Here is a 16,692-nt window from a genome sequence, read left to right as displayed (position 1 = left end):
AGATAGAAGAGTTTGTTGAATCTGACGTGACATGTTCGTACGAACCCTTTGTACGAACAAAAGTAAGAGAAATTTAGGAGAAGAATACGAACATGTTCTTGCATGAGGCCCATTAACCCTGTGTGCTGTATGTCATTCTAAAATGCAAACATATTATTTTCCTAAACAATTATTATGCTGGAGATTGAGTATGCAGTATCATACCAGCTACCTAGCATTTAAGTTCCTGATAAAATTACCAAGTGCTGTAAGAATTCTAGCTAGACAAGTACACAAAGTGTTTTACATGTGTACTTGGTTTAATTAGAGCTCTGCAACCCTAATTTAATCGCTTTACCTTTAGTGTAGTCTCTTTTCATCATAGTTCTGGAAATATTTAGTAGGGATGCACGATATATCGACATTAACATGGGTATCTGTCCGATAAGTAAATCTGGGCCAATATTAACGTTTGATGTTGATTTCCCACGTTTTAGCTTTGTAGTTAGTGTTTCTGGAGGGGAGATGGTTGGTTGAGTGGCATCTGTTTGATCATGATGGTGACTCTGCAGCCAGGAATAACTGAAGTAGAGCCATGTCAGATGTCTGGTTACTTTTTATGATGTCGAAAAAACACAAGTATGTTTGTGTGTATGTATATAAATAGTTTGTGTGTTTGTGTAATCTGTAAATATCGGTTATCGACCATAATGATAATATCGGATATTGATATTGTCTGAAAKTTTCATATCAGTGCATCCCTAATATTTAGGCCCTATAAAACATGAACTTCAATATTAAAAAAAACCTTTTTGTATAGCTAGAACACATTGTATATGCTACCATCTAGCATATAGATTCACTCATAAAATGGGTAAAGCAGATTTGATTATTCAATGATTTTCTGGCAGCATAGATGGACGTAAACACATTTTTAATGATTTGAGCTAAAATGGCCTTATATTCACCTATGAAATGTTATATCACATTGAAATGTGGTTTGTATTTCTGGTCTGCTGGCAGGAGCTAAGCTACATTTAACAGCACAATTTCTCACCTTGGTTGGTTATTCCAGTGTGTTTCTGTCTATATAGTGCTTCTACCTACACGTGGGTGAGTCTATAAAGTCCATATTGTGTATTAGTGCCTTGTATCAGGAGTTGTTGATACTGGCAAACATGTCTGCAGTTCCTAAACCCCCACCTGACTTTGTACCAGGTACTGAACACAGAACCTGAAACTGTAAAGTAGCCATAAGAGTCAAAACAGCATACCCTGTCAGCTTGCTGTCTAAACAAAAGGGATTATCACCTCCATTTTAAATTCTTTATAAATCTCCTCCTGTGTGTTTGATCAGGAGTTCAGGAATATTGATAAAGCCATTTCAACCAGAGAAAATGATCGCTGTGGGTCATTGTTTACACTCATCTAATGGTTCACTTGTTAAATCATGAGTTCACACTGAGCGTGGCGTGATGGGACTGCTCTGATTCAGGAGTTTAAACACTGAAGACAACCTAAACTGCCTTAAAACACAATGTTGGTAATCCTAGTCATTTGGTACTACCACTGAAAGCTTTGTCCCTGCTTTCTGACTCCTATTGACATTCTTCCTGTTTCTCCATCTTTCAGACTGTCACAGCATGTATATACAATGTACAGTTCAATGCAGATCTGAGCTATGTGGGGGAAATTACAATCTGTATATTTAAATAAAAATATATTTATTAACAAGTAGTATTTGATTTTCATATTACAGAGGTAAAGTGCAATAAGAACACATTGCTACAAACTGAACAATGAAGAAATGACACCACAGTGACTGAGCTCAGCATGCTCAGTTCCTGCTTCTCAGGACAGTGTGTGTGTGTGTGTGTGTGTGTGTGTGTGTGTGAGAGAGAGAGACGCACCTGACATTCCTCAGACAGGACACAGGTGTGGCAGTGTTCTTTAGCTATCATGGAGGGGTCGGACAAAAAAAGTTGGTTTATGTTGACAGATGCACTAACTTGTGAGAAACCTACACTAAGCTGTTTCAGCAAGTGAGATGTAAACATTTTTGCAAATAGAACAAAGTCTGAGTTGCTACAAATCGAAATGTATTTAAATAAAAAAATAAATATAAATAATTCTTTTCTTAACTAAAAACTTTGTGCACATGTGCAGAAACTGCACCAACCTACAACAAATGACTCAGAACTCCACTCTCACTGTCGAGCTTCTTGCAGGGTAGTCCTCATCATTTTCATCTTCGTCACTATAGCGTGCCAGGACAGGTAGTCTGGCTGTGCAACCATCATCCTCATCATCTTCCTCCTCAGATGACAAGGCTTTAAACAGAAGAGAGCAGATCTGTGGAGAAGTAAAAAACAAACTTTTACGGCTTCGGTTTTATTTTACCACTTACATCAGACGTGGTTTGCAATCTCCTGAAAATCATATTTTTCTTAAAATAGATGCTTTTGCAAAAAAGAAAAAAAAAACAGCAAAATCTTATGGTTGTCTTGAAGTACCGGTATGTCTTTCTAACACATTCAGTGCCTGGGATCTGCAATAAGACTTATGGATAAACATTGTGTTGCAGCTGTAGAAGACCTCAGGCCTGTGTTCTTACTGCCATTTTGAAAAGACACCATGATGTCCTATAAGACTGATCTGCTTCTCACATACTTTACCTTCTTAGGGCAAACTTGAAGAAAGGTCCGAATCAGATTTTTGGACCATCTCAGCTATAAACAGGTCATGTCTGCCATTTTTGCAGCATAAGTAAAACACATCTGCTTGTCTTCTGCAGTTTAGCTCAATAGTTTGCACTTGCATCAAATACAAACTGTTTGCTTACTTTCTTCATATTGTGCAAATAATTTTACGTAAGTGCAATTGAAGTGACTGAAATCTTAATACAGTTCAAATGACTGAATGTTTTTGTAATTTTTCATCAACCATCCTGTTGGCTTTCTGTTGTCACTGACAGCTCGCTGTTTGACATGGTTATGTGATTATTTTATTAAGTTTAGCTTGTTTGTCTCGCTAGCACCGAGCTAATACGTATAAGGCAATATAGCGTCGGTGCTAGCGCWAAGGCTAACAGGCTAAGCTGAGGTTCTTCTTCCATGAAGCAGCTCTGTTGTCCTCCATCBATATTTTCAGTTMCAGGCTGAGTCATTTCTACCTTCTCCTCTCTGTCAACGCTCTCTGGTTTCATTTAAAAGAGTCGATCATCAGATATTGTCCAAGATTAACCTTCAGGGTGGATATAGCTCACTCACACTGAGGACCTATCCATGTCTTCATTTACCCAGAATGCTTTGTGTGTAAATAAAATGACTTCGTCCATGTTAAAATATACTTTTAAAAATGATCAAAACTAAACGGCCTACAGCAGGGGTGCCCAACCTTTTTTGAACCAAGAGCTACTTTTGAAGTTGGCAGTTTGCCGAGAGCTACTCGTCCAGTCTCAGTATTAAAAAAAACATAATTTTTGTCTCCCTACTCCTCACTTCTTTAAAGTAAATAAAACAGAACATGATGTGTTGCTAGTTTTATTTAATTTAAAGTATTGTCAAACAAAACTTTTTACTTAACCATATATATTTACCTACAAAAAAAAAGAAAAGATAAAGTCCTTACTTAACTCCTGACAGAGAAACATAAAAGTGATGCTTGAACAAAAAGGATCAATTTTTTTTTACCTCCTTCAATTAGTACTCACTGTAACGTGTGAGCTACCAGGGCTGAAAACCTGCCCAGTGAGAACCAGAGTCAAATAACTTTGGAGCACGGGAACTCGTCTCCATTTATTCAAAGAACTCTCCTCTCTTCTCTCCATACAGGGGAGGAAAAACAAAACAAAAATCTGTCAGGGTCAACATGGCTACCACAAGAGTGCCGCCCTTTTTTTTCAAAGTCAAAGCACACTATAAAACTCCCTAGCAGGCGGCTATAAAACCCAGTGCTGAGCTTCCAGGACCGGTTTCACCTGATCAGATCTGTTCCTTTTATTGTCTGGAACAGATCCATCAGGTGGGTTTCTGAATTTTATGCATTTTTGCAGAAATATCGCCCGCGAGGGGTTTCTGGCTGAATCCAGGCAGGAGAGCGGGTGCTGGACGTAGGACCACGGTTCCACCTCACTGGATCTCTTCCTTTTATTCCCCTGCATCAGCACCAGCAGCCCCGTGCTGGAAATCAGCCATTTCACTCGCTGGAGCTTGCCCAACTACATTTTATCACTTATATCACCGCGTGGGAACGTCCCAGTAACTACCTCCAGGTTGTAGCAAAGATGCAGAACATTAAAATGAGCCGTCTCCCGCCCGGACCCGACGCTCAGAGCCGGCGCTAGAGGCTCCGGAGTAAATTGAGTACTATATCGCCCGCCAAAGCGTCTTTTTCGGCCGGTCGTTGGTTAATAGCTCCGCGGGGGGACGTCCCAGGAACTTGCAACCACTTCCAGTTTGTAAAGGAGGACCGCAGCTTTCTAAAGTCAACTCACTTTCTCAGATCCGATGCTCAGAGCCCGCAGGAGAAGCAAACAAATGTTGAAATTTCCTCCCAAAAATGCGAGTAAAATGCACTAAGTCGTGCGTAATTTGGTTATAGCTCCGCGGGGCAACRTCACAGAGACTCCATTCACATATCAGCTTGTAGGGCAGAACCAGACCTTTAAAACCTTACCAGCCAYTCCGGGATCCGATGCTCCTAGYCCWGGGAGGGGGTCTAAAACCACCCCCAGSGGAGGTCCGAYGGTGCATAATTTTGGAGGTTTTTCAYTTATGTCTCCGCGGGGGAACGTCGCAAGGACTTCATTCAACTTTCACCTTGTAGGGGAGAGCTAGGGCTTTAAAACCCGACCATCCACGCTGGGTTCMGACGCTCCTAGCCAGGGAGGAGGGGCTAAAACCACCCCGGCGGGAGGTCAGACGGTGCGTATTTTGGAGGTTTTTTTGCCTATTGCTCCGCGGGGGAACGTCGTCAACTTTCACCTTGTAGGGCAGAACCAGAGCTTTCAAACAAGATAAGCCACTCCGGGATGCGACGCTCAAAGCCGGCGCTAGAGGCTCCGCAGCAAGGTTGYGCTGTGCGGGCACCTGGGAATCAGCTGGAGGGCGACTGGTTGGGCACCGCTGACCTACAGTATTTTTACAGTCTTTATTTTACAGTTAAAACAGATGTTTATCAAATAAAGTCTAATGTTACAACTAATCAGGGATCCCTTTAAAGAGTTCCCCTTTGATGTCACTTCCTGTTTCACTATGKCTGAGCCAAGTTCAAAAGGAAATATGTGACAAAATGGGTAAAATCACATGAATTATGCAAGGTTTGTTAAATAAAAAGGTGTTTTCTTTGACTTTTTGTATTCGGTGGACAGGCATGTCCCAGGARCTGTGAAGCTGTCTACTGGAACACATCAGTGCTGGGTCTGACAGCTGTGAGAGCGTGAAGAATTATCTCTCTCTGGGCACACTTCCCAGTACACTCGGCCTTCCTCGTTGCAAACTAACTTCTTAAAAGTGTGAACACAGACCAKACAGAGAGTCCAATAACATTTCCAAACAGCACGACCTCGTTACCTTAGTGGATGCAGGGGTTGCGGTGGTGCTGGCACATTCTTCAGCCTCACACAGTCTGGTAGGGCCACTGATCCGAGGCAGAGGATGAATCCACTCCGGACTGCCCTGGCTGGACAGGACCCGCTCGTGTTCCTCACACACACCCACAGGTAGAACTGCAGCATCTGCACACCTGAGAGGAYGCTCAGCTCAGGCTGAATGTTGTGATCAGGTGGTGAGACTCCAAACCTAACCTTCACTTTAAGCATTTAAACCATGCTGCACACTAGAGCTACAAAATAACTCAGCTTCTGTGCAGCGATCACATCTCTGAAGTCTGACTCATAAACTTGTGACTTATCCTGGTGAGAGCAGATAATTGCTTTAGTGGTAAGTTTCCTGCCTTAGGTGGAGACAGAAATAACATGTTGGGAAGTCAACAGAAACTACAGAAACTCACAACAAACATGTTACTACAAACATTTCATTTGTTTTTATCACATTCCTGTGTTTGTTTTTATTCATATTTTTCCTCAGGACTTTAYGAAGCCAGAGCGTGGTCACAACATGAGCACAATTAGCTCTAAACTCCTATGAGTAGGATTGTTCCAATAAAACTGCACAAGAAGAAAACAAAGGTAACATTCAGCTGAAAGGGAAAGTGGCCTCGGTAATGWGAGTGAACAAGAAAACAACCCTCTGCATGTAAACACATCACCAGTCATCAACATTACAGAAGCACGCCGACCACATGTACCAACAGGAACACAGTGGGAGGAAGAGAGCGAGCTGCTTTCAAAGGSCTTTAATGCAACCTCACAGGCAAGCAGGTGAGGCTGCATGACACGGCACAAAATGTTCTGAAACCACCTAAATGACGTGTCAAAGGAGCAAACATAACTGGTGCTGGAGTTTAATTGCTTAGCAGTGGAAACCGAGCCAGTACTGAATCAGTTTGAGAGCAGCTGAAGCAGGGCAGTGAGACTGAGAGCAGGATGAAGGGATTACGGACCGTCTCACTGAAAGGCTTCTAACTCAACTACACATGTCCTGGGCTTGCCCTATTTATCTCCCTGACAGACAGCAGACTGGCTGCAGTTAACACCGTGCCCTCTTAGGAGGATAAAAACAGACAGTGAGGGCAAAACCGCCTTGACTGAGAGCCAGGAGAAGAGCTCAGGTAAAGTCACGGAGAAAACATTTAAATATTCCCTGCAGTGGTGCAGCTCTGACAATCTGTCAAAGTCAAAATAACAACAAAACAAGTGAGATCTGTGCGGATTAAAGCAGAACGACTGACACTTGCAGCGTTTGTTACCTGGGTGTAGCTGGGGCGGGGGTCTCTGGCTGAGGTGGACCCCTGCTTTCAGAGTTGTTTAGAGTAGCCAACACCACGGTGGCATCAACAACCTCATCTTTCACAGAGAAGCACACGGGACTGCAGACAGCAGAAATCATACACTAGGACCTAAAAACCTATAAAATACTGCAAATAATCATCTGACTCCCATTTAAACAAATAATAATATTTAATAAGTGTCACTCACTCAGCTTGAAGGTAATGATATTTGTATTATTAGTTATTAGTCTGTTGTTAAGGCAGGCAATAATGTTTTTGTTTATGTTTGTGTGTTCGTGTGTCGATCTGCTACCAAAATAGCTCATGAACTGCAGGATGAATTTTAATGAAGCCAATAATAGATGTCTGTCACTGCCAGCTGACCTTTAAACACAAAAACTGATAGAACTCAGTCAGTTATAAAGATACTGGCATAACATTTGAAGTGGTAGTGGCTGAGAGTGACTCATCACACTTACTAAGATGAGCGTGTGCATAGTGTTATTTTTAAGGTATTTTCAAATTGTTACAACTCTGTCAATCATTAAAATGATCTTAGTTGAAAACTCTGGCAGAGATTGTAACGGCCCATATGCATTCTTTTAATTCACGCTATGCCTTTAATGTGACACAAGCTGAACATAAAAAAGCCAACTTACTTTCCTGCTGCACCAAAGTGAACTGACACTGGAAGGCAATGAGATGCTGCAAAAGACAGAATGCCCTGAAAAAAAAAATCAAAATAAACAAAACGCATAGTAAATATACATCAGCTTCAATTAACCAACAAATCTCAYGTGCTTGTGCATGCATGACATAATCACAACCATTCTGTGCAGATTTTACGCAATACCACCTCTCTCTCCCTGTTTAAGACTGGCCTGGAGACGCACCTTTTCAAATTAGCCTACTGCTGTTAATTCCTATTTTCAATATATGTCTGTTTTTGTTGTCCTCATTTCGATGTTTCTCCCCCACAACCCCATTGTTCAATTTGTCTACATTTTTGAATTTTATTATATCACTGTTCTGTACTCCACATCTCTGTTTCTCCCACACTACTTTATGTATATATATGTATCTATATATTTTTTCTTTTTCTATTGTACAGTGTCCTTGGGTGTCCTGAAAGGTGCTTTATAAATAAAATGCATTATTATTATTATTATTATTATTATTATTATTATTGTTAGATTAGAAGTTAACGAGTGCAGTCATAATGTGTGTACTGCCATGGAGGTGAAGAATTAACAATGCGTGAGACTGACTAATACCTAAATCCAGGTTTCTAATCCACCCAAACCCGATTTTCCAAAACCAGAGGTACAAGACGGCCAGGCCGTAATGAGGAGGCTCACAGCGGGGAGTTCAGCAAACATGCCGAGACAGTAGGGACAAGAGTCGTTGGAGTTAATGTAGGTCAAGTGTCATGAGCTGCACAAGTTCAGACTTCCACCGAATTTCCATGACTATTTAAGTCTTTTTGTTTTGAGTTTTAAATGGAAATGAACAYGACAAATCAGTGAGATTTTACTCARTTAGTTATTCAGAAATCTGAGATTGTGTATCAGTGTTTTCCATTTACTCAAATTACYAACACATGGGTGTTGGTCAAAGTTTGGGTCAGGAGTGTCAAACTAATTTCTGCTGAAGGCCACACGAGCATTAAGGTGGCTCTAAGGGCCAGGCGGAATAAACTTTGACTAAAAACACAAAACATTGGGGTCTTTGTCTCACTGCTGAGACTGAGAACAGAAAACAAACACTAACTGAGCTCTACATGGTATTTCCTGTGTAGAAACAGTGTTTAACACGTCCTCTTATAAATGAAAAGTACTACGTGTTCGACTGACTAAATGTGAAATAAATAAAACTGAAATACTATTAAAAGTAAAAGTCAGAGAGTTTTACTAGATGAGTTGTGGTGAGTAGCCACTAGGGCTGGGCGGTATGACCTCAAATTCATATCACGGTATAAATTGAACCCCTTCACGGTAACAGTATATATCGCGGTAGAAAATTATCATGAAAAGTAAAGATAATGTAATTTTTAGAGTATTTTTTTTTGCAGAGAACTGTAATCTTAATCAAACTCAGCATTTTTGCTTTAATATCTGCCTGCCAAACAGTGAGCTTCCACCTGCTATCAGCTGCTGCTTTGCTGCACGCTCATCTTCTTCATCATCTTCATCATCAGAGCAGAAGCCAACTTTGCATTAGCAAGATGGATTTATGGCTGAACGAATGTCCACGTCTTTTTTTAAAATCATCTCTGTGAGTAACAATACTTTAAAAAACAAGTTTTTTCTCCGACAATTGGGTGTGAAAAAACAGTTGTTAAAGCRCTCTGCAYGACGTGCAGCGAGAGGAAGAGATTATGATCCCGCGACACGACGTAACTTTTCTACAGYGGTAGGAGGATATTTTGAGGATTTATCCTCTCTATWCRTGTTTTAAAACACTAGAATTTCTTCATTAAATTTCGAACTTCTCCTGCTCTGTTGTCTCTGCACTCGCAGCCCTGTTCACACAGGTGTGATGACGTAATGACGATATGACGGTAGAGCGTAAATTTCTACCGTAGGCCAACTTCAATACCATTTCTACCGTCTACCGCTTACACCGCACAGCCCTAGCCACCATCTTGAAATCTGAACCCTCCCACATTCTGACAGGGACTGTCCACTGGGGGATTTTCCGGTTTAAATGTACCACTCGTAAGTGGGAAATTCCACTTCCCAGTATAAAAGGAAGTCAGCAAATGTATCTGGAGAAAATGCAGTGAAATGGAGATTCACAGATCAGCGTGTTTGTTTAAGAGAATGATAAAGGTTAGTCTGTTGGAGAAATATAAAATGGTATTATGTAAGATTTGTTGCTCAAGAAGATGTTAAACTTTTGTTGACTTTTTTGTTTGTTTGTTTTTTGTTTGTTTTTATTTTTGTTTGTTTTCTTTCTCTGTATATTTTTTGTTTTGTGTCTGGTATTTGAAGATTATTTTTTAATTGAATTTCTTTAGTGAGAAAAGGGGCAGATATAAGTTTTTTTTCTTCTTTTCTTTTTTCTTTCACTTAATTTGAGATTGTATTTTTGTTGTATATACAATTTGCTGTTGTTTTTTAGATAAATGAATAAATAAAATTTTACATGGTGAATTATTCAGTGACCGTTGAGTCTTGTGCACCTCCACCTAGAGGAGGGATTCTGTCATTCTGCACGTAAAATAACCAACATGCTTTATGAGAGATACACAGTAGTTTATGGTCAATGCTTTAAAGAAGCATATGCTTATTTTAAATCATTAAAAACATTTTTGAAACTCTAACAGGCCACATAAAATACCCAGGTATACCCAGGTTGTTTGGTTTGTGTTCAAATGTAACAAACATTTTGCCACAAAGTACTTTTATTACATTTTTTAACGTGTGGTGGTGCGTCACCTTAAGTTATTCTATCATGGTTAGAAAATCACAGCCCTGAAGGCAACATTTACAAGAACATGAAACAAGAGCCAGGCTGGGGCTTTAAGAGYTTTGAGAATCCAGACAACAAGGCCAAATAGATCACTCCTTACACAGGCGATGCTCTGTAGTACACACAGACACACAACTACAAAGCACACATTAATGAAGTGGCTGTTACCCTCAGCTCCTTCAGACAGAAGGTTATGTCAGAATCCTCTCCTATTTGAAAATGGTCAAACTCGTCTGGATGTAAGGACATCTCAGTGCACGTCATCTTCATGTGACCTAAAACACAAGTACGTCTGCATGCTTGAAATAGTGGTGCAACATTAACTTAGGCCTAGAAGTGGTTGTGAGTCCTGGATCTGAACGWACACTTGTGTTAACTCACCTTTTCCTCCCTCCTGGTAGTTTCTCAGACAGACTTTCAGTGGAGTCGTAGACAGAGTGATTTCCTCCTGAAATACTGGAAAGTGAGCCACCATGTCACCAAGGAGCCTGCAGGAACAGGGAGCAGGACAAATGCAAAACAACACAAGTGTGTCAGGTTTAGAGCTGAGATAAGGTAAGAAAAGGATTTAAATATCTACAAACAAAAGGCTGACGGGGCAGCAAAATACTGAGTGGAACGCTCAAGAGGACCACATGAAGAACCAGACAGGGGAACAAATCACAGTGACTGAGGACTGAGTGAGGACTGGGAGAATAAGCAGGCTGAGAGTGAAGTGGTGAGTGGAGACAGCTCAGCAAAATGAATATGAGGAACAGGTGCGAGAAGAGGAGCGAGACTGAGAAAAAGGAAGTGGACGGCACAGAGAAAGGTTGTCATCTAGGTTTTCTGAGTGGCTTTCAAAATACTTCTTTGGGCACTGGCTGCTTCTTCACTCYGTCAAATCCTTTTTTTACTTCAGTGCCTGACCATTTTTACAGAAATTAGCTCCAATTCATAGAAATTGCACGGAGCTATTTAAGTTGATATAAAGTTGTGGAGTGATAATCACGGATAAACACATCAATCTAAGTAATTCAGTGAATTTTACGGTGCTAACCTGGCAGGAGCTTTCAGCACATTCGGACAGAGGTGGGTGGCAAACATTGCCTCCACAGCCTCACTTTCCTGGAAGCTTAGGTTGTGAGTTTTAGTTATGCCTGACACAAAAACAGAGAGATTAGAGCACACTGCCCCCAGGTGTTAACAATGTGCAATAACTATTTGTTGCAGAATACGAATTACAGATGCAAATTTGACTAGTTTCATAATAATAATAAATCTAATAAATTATAAACATTCCATCTCCTGTCTTTGATTCTTTCTTACATCTAGAGCTGGTTTATATTGCAAATATTGTTTCTTACCATGTCTGCAGATGAACTGGATCATCACTCTGTCAGTMGGAGTGGTGATTGATATGTGACATTCTTGCACACTGCGCTCAATGGAAGTCAGACAGCGAAACAGTGATAACACCGACTGTAACAGGAGTGCAATAATTAACAGTCGTCGTTTTCTTCATCAAACTAATTAGGAAGTTTATGACGACAGATTGTGTGCCAAGGAAAACGTTTACCTTCATGAGCACTTTACATTTGATTGCTTGTCTGTGCTGTTCTGACAGTGATCTCAGGCTGTACTGCTGGAAGAACAACGGCGAGAAGAGGAAGCCTCCATATGCAGAGAGAGCAGAACTCACAGATCTCAGAGCCAGCTGTCAGGAAAAAAAAATTAAAAAGAAAAGACAAAGTCAAGGAAATGAGTCATTTAGGCAAAAACCGAAGGACAGGAGGGATGTCTTATGGAGGTTTTATCTCCCCCACCGTCCCCAGTCCAGCTCAGCTCACCCCTTTGACCATGGGATCCAACCAGAGCTCATCTCCAATCCGTGACAAGGCATGGACAGCTTTCCCAAAGACTGCAGCAGAACCAGCTACAAGTTTGTTAACAGTAAATAATAATACAATTGTTGTTTACTCGTCTAGCTACGAATTTTGTCGCTTATCCTGTTTATTTACTAAAGTGGATACACTGCAACATGTTGAATCACAGCTACCATAGGCATAGCTACGTTAGCCAAGAGAAAAGCAAAGTTTAACTTATCATGCTAGCGCTTCTATTTGTTATCGGGTTTAAATATATATATTTTTTAAAGTAAACTTAAATTTAATCTAAATTACCTTTGATACAGCTCCCTTCAATAACACAATTCATGCTGGACAAGACAACAAATGAAGCTAGCTAGCTTTTTTTTTTTTTAATGAAGCTAGCTAGTTCGCTACTGAACCGAACTGCGTAATTGGCGCAYGCGCAGAACGTTCATAGTATATTTACAAATCTTAGAGTGAACCGATTTAATGCATACACATAGATATGGGTTACAGCCTAAATATTTACACAAATTATGTAGTTATTTTATATTATAAACTGTKTGAATATGTTTTTAAATAGGAGACTAATCCAAATTGCAAATTATTTGCATATTTTCAGTACAAAACCGTCCTGGTGTTTTATTTCTATACAAATGAATCACCYAAGTCAATAGAACAATTTGACTGTAACAGCCTTTAAGGGTGGATAAACCTCCCTAGACCATGGTCTTTGTAGAGACAGAGTCCATTTAAATTGAAATGCATTGYTTCAAGCAACCTGAGTACATCATGTGCATGTAAAAAGTTCAGTTTTATTTACCATTACTAAGTGTTTAGAGTACGATTTTGGCTCACTGACTTAAATGTGTCTATTATACTAGTGGTTCCCAACCTTTTTAGACTTATGAACCCCCGAGCCATTTTGTCATTCCACTAGTACCCCGTCTGTCAAAAGTAATGATGCTTCTGCAAAACTATACTGTAGCCTACAACAGCTGATTATTAAATGAAAAGTATTTATTTAACCCCATAGAACGTTTAATTTTCAGGCATTTTGTTCTTTTCAACTCAAATTAAACAAAGATAAAAACTTTGCCTTGAAAGTGAATATTTAATTAAATAAATAAACCAAGTAATGGCAGGTGCAGAAAACAGCAGTGTCCAAAATATATTGTATTGTCCAAAATACRTCAGAAACTCACCCAAATGAGCAAATGAGATTCTGTGTTTTATACTGGATTCCATTTTGTGTCAATTTTGTGATTCCATTTGCATTTTCCACATTGTAGAAGTCATAGAGCCCTACATATCTCAGTCCTGTTTTTATTAATTTTTTTACACACCTGGGAAATTTTTCCACATACCCCCTGTAATATGCTCCCGTACCCCAAGGGGTACACGTACCCCTGGTTGTGAATCTCTACTAGACTATCAGCTTAAAACAGATCTATAGCTCTTCAAATAAGTTCTAGCAGTGGAAAAGTTGAACCACGTTGTCTCAGAGTCTAACTCTTTGGTACACTGTAGTTTTTTCAGATGAGAAATTTATACAGTCAGTACTAAAGTTTTCAGCATTCTTGTTCCCTTGGAATTTTTTCACTTAAAGGGGAAATATCATGTAAAATCAACTTTTTTGAGTTTTATATCATGTTATAATGTTATCCTYTCATCAAAAACATGCCCAGAGTCTTACTTTGACTCATTCATGCATGTTTGAGAAATCCTGCAGTGTTAATGAGACAGCCAGGCAGGGGAGCAAAAATGACCGATAGGGAGTAGAACCTCCTTTGGGATCAGCTCCTCCTCTGGGCTGTGTCTCCAAGCTGAGCTTCCTCATCACAGAGTCACACAACCATAGATATCATATAAATAACTAGAGACCTCATGGCAAGCTGAATCGCATTGCGCGGCTCTGCCATTTTGAATGGGTATCTCCTCAAACAAGCAGCACTGGAGCAAGCAACCATGCCCTTATTTGGTGCATTAATCTACTGTTTTGAAAGCAGATCACATGGGATTACCTTTTTATAAGTAAGGCTGAACAATAGTTTTGATTATTTAATATTTATAATATTTTATCATTGTAGCTAATGTTATTTGGCARTCAACAAAATGATAACAGCAGGAACTCTATCTCTTCCTGGGTTTTTTTTTTTCCGTCACATAGACCTCCTAGTTACACAGACTTGAGAAGTCCTAATCAGAACAGAGGGTTTTGTTGCTCATTCAAAATCTGAAGAGAGCACTTMAAGAGATCGGCTCAAATCGTCAGGACTAGAGGTGATGTTAAAATGTGAATAATGCTTTAGTATACACATACTGTGACTGCAGGACCTGCAGCCACACAGTAAATAAAGGTTGTGTCACTATTTTACTATCTGTTTGGTATCTTACAGGGATTTTTGACCTCYGCCAAGGGGAGGAGGTAATGTTTTCTGTCTGTCTGTCTGTCTGACGGATTGTCATGACATTTTTACAACATGTGGGTACTGGCCCAAGGAACACACCATTAAATTTTGGTGATGTTCCGGATCACGACGCTATGGAAGCGTATTGATGTCATGGAGGAAAATAAATTTCTGAACACTATCACATTTGTACAATTTCTGTTGACCTGCAGTATATACAGCTGCTGGTCATWAAATTAGAATATAATGAATAAGTTGAATTATTTCAGTAATACCATTCAAAAAGTGAAACTTGATTTATTTCAAATGTTTATTTTATTTTTGATGATAACGGACTACTGTAGAGTGAAGTGACCCCYATTCTGGGATGACCTCTGAACCCTGACGTTATGTCCAGAACTGAACTATTTTCTTTAAAGGGGCAATATTATGTGTTTCTCAGGCATCTATTTAAATTCTGTACCATAATAAAGTAACTATGTCACATCTAGTTGTTATTAAAATGCTGTTTATATGTTTAAATAGAAAATAAACTTGACTTCTCATCATATCTGTTTCTAAACACCTCCAAATTAGCTCTGTCTCTTTAAGAACCTCCTTCCGCTTCTGTCCCGCCCATTTCAGCATGGGGTCAGGTGGGTGTGTGTGCTCTGTGATGAGGAAGCTCAGGTTGGAGACACAGCCCAGAGGAGGAGCTGGTCCCAAAAGGAGGTTCTAGACCCAACCGGTTGTTTTTGCTCCTCAGCATGGCTTCCTAAAAACACTGCAGGATTTCTCAAACATGCATGAATGAGTCAAAGTATGGCTCTGGGCATGTTTTTGATGAGAGGATAACATTATAACATGATATAAAACTCAAAAAAGTTGATTTTACATGATATTGCCCCTTTAAACGTTATTTTAAAGAGTCTCTCTTGACATACTGTATTATGTTTTAATAAGATTTATTGTTCTTTACCACTTGTGACGGCCTCTGCTGCTACTGTTGGCGGGGTGCTGATTAACTGTGCTTCCATAAGGGACTGGAARGGGAGGAGCCGGGTTCAGGATATAAGGAGCATCCAGTCCTGTTTGGAGGAACGGCAGTCTGATGGTGGTTTGGCTAAAAGAGCCTGTTGTTCCAAGTAACCTGGTGGATTATGTGATGGTTGCAGGAGATGTTTGTGTGCCACACGAGATCYTGTGAAAGAGAATATGTCTGCAGTGCAGTCAAAAATGAAAGCTTTGTTTGACCGTCATGTGGAGGTGCGATCATTTCTGCCTGGCGATCAGGTGTTGGCTTTGTGTCCAGTCATAACTTCTCCTTTTCAAGCTAAATTGACCGGCCCGTTCTTGAGCAGCTGTCTGATTAGCATTACTTCATTTCAATGAGAAAGAGGAGAAAGAAAACTCAGTTATGTTCCTGTAAACCTGTTAAAGCCATATTCTGCTGGTCAGGTGTAATTAGAGCAGTCAGAGTGTGCTGAGGCTGTGAACAGTCCTGCTGGAGTGWCTGGGTGTTTCAGCACCATGGACAGCACRCTGCCATTGGTGGGGGATGACAGTGATACTGGTACCATGGACAGTGAATTGATGCATGGATGTCTTAAAAATTCTGATACTTTGTGCAGGTTAGACACGTTGTTGGMTCATTTACCTGAACTGTCTTTGCAGCAGCTCGCTTGTAGTTTTCATTGATGCATTTGTTCCAAATATTATCAAGAAATTATTTAAAAACAGGACATCTTGAAACATAAATACAGAGGAATCAACAGCACTCCAAGAATATCAAAATGTTTTAATAAGCGCAAAAATAGACACATTTCAGCTACATGCCATCATCAGCTTGGGACAGATCCCTGGCAAACAATGAGTCTATGTAGAGATGAAAGGTCATCTAAGCCAATCAGAGACAAGTTGGGCAATCAGCCCAAATGAGAGACACCTGTGATAAACGAGCAGAATCTGTGACAAGCAAACAATATACAACACTCCATGAAGTTTCAACACATATGAATACATGAAATCACAAAAGTCAGAGAAAGCATTTATTCTTTTATTGTTTATAGAATTTATTTTGTTTTTTAAGAAATTAATTAAGTCTTTGA

General features: G+C 40.0%; 1 protein-coding gene across 1 annotated transcript; it reads right to left on the bottom strand.

The window, feature by feature from the left end:
- Positions 1-768: 768 nt before the first annotated feature.
- rad9b (RAD9 checkpoint clamp component B) lies at positions 769-12,606 on the bottom strand. Its single transcript, XM_014033138.1, has 11 exons — positions 12,507-12,606; positions 12,174-12,244; positions 11,903-12,040; positions 11,691-11,805; positions 11,384-11,483; positions 10,726-10,832; positions 10,513-10,619; positions 7,530-7,594; positions 6,850-6,969; positions 5,553-5,724; positions 769-2,331 (listed from the first exon to the last, which is right to left on the bottom strand). The coding sequence occupies exons 1-11, from the start codon at positions 12,538-12,540 to the stop codon at positions 2,173-2,175; spliced, it is 1,188 nt and encodes a 395-aa protein (XP_013888592.1). The 5' UTR covers positions 12,541-12,606; the 3' UTR covers positions 769-2,172.
- Positions 12,607-16,692: the final 4,086 nt, after the last annotated feature.

Source organism: Austrofundulus limnaeus, unplaced genomic scaffold (assembly GCF_001266775.1).
Source record: "Austrofundulus limnaeus strain Quisiro unplaced genomic scaffold, Austrofundulus_limnaeus-1.0 Scaffold1643, whole genome shotgun sequence".
Taxonomy (NCBI): Eukaryota; Metazoa; Chordata; class Actinopteri; order Cyprinodontiformes; family Rivulidae; genus Austrofundulus; species Austrofundulus limnaeus.
The sequence above is the reverse complement of the archived record's forward strand: the minus strand, read 5'-3'. Positions and strand labels throughout refer to the sequence as shown.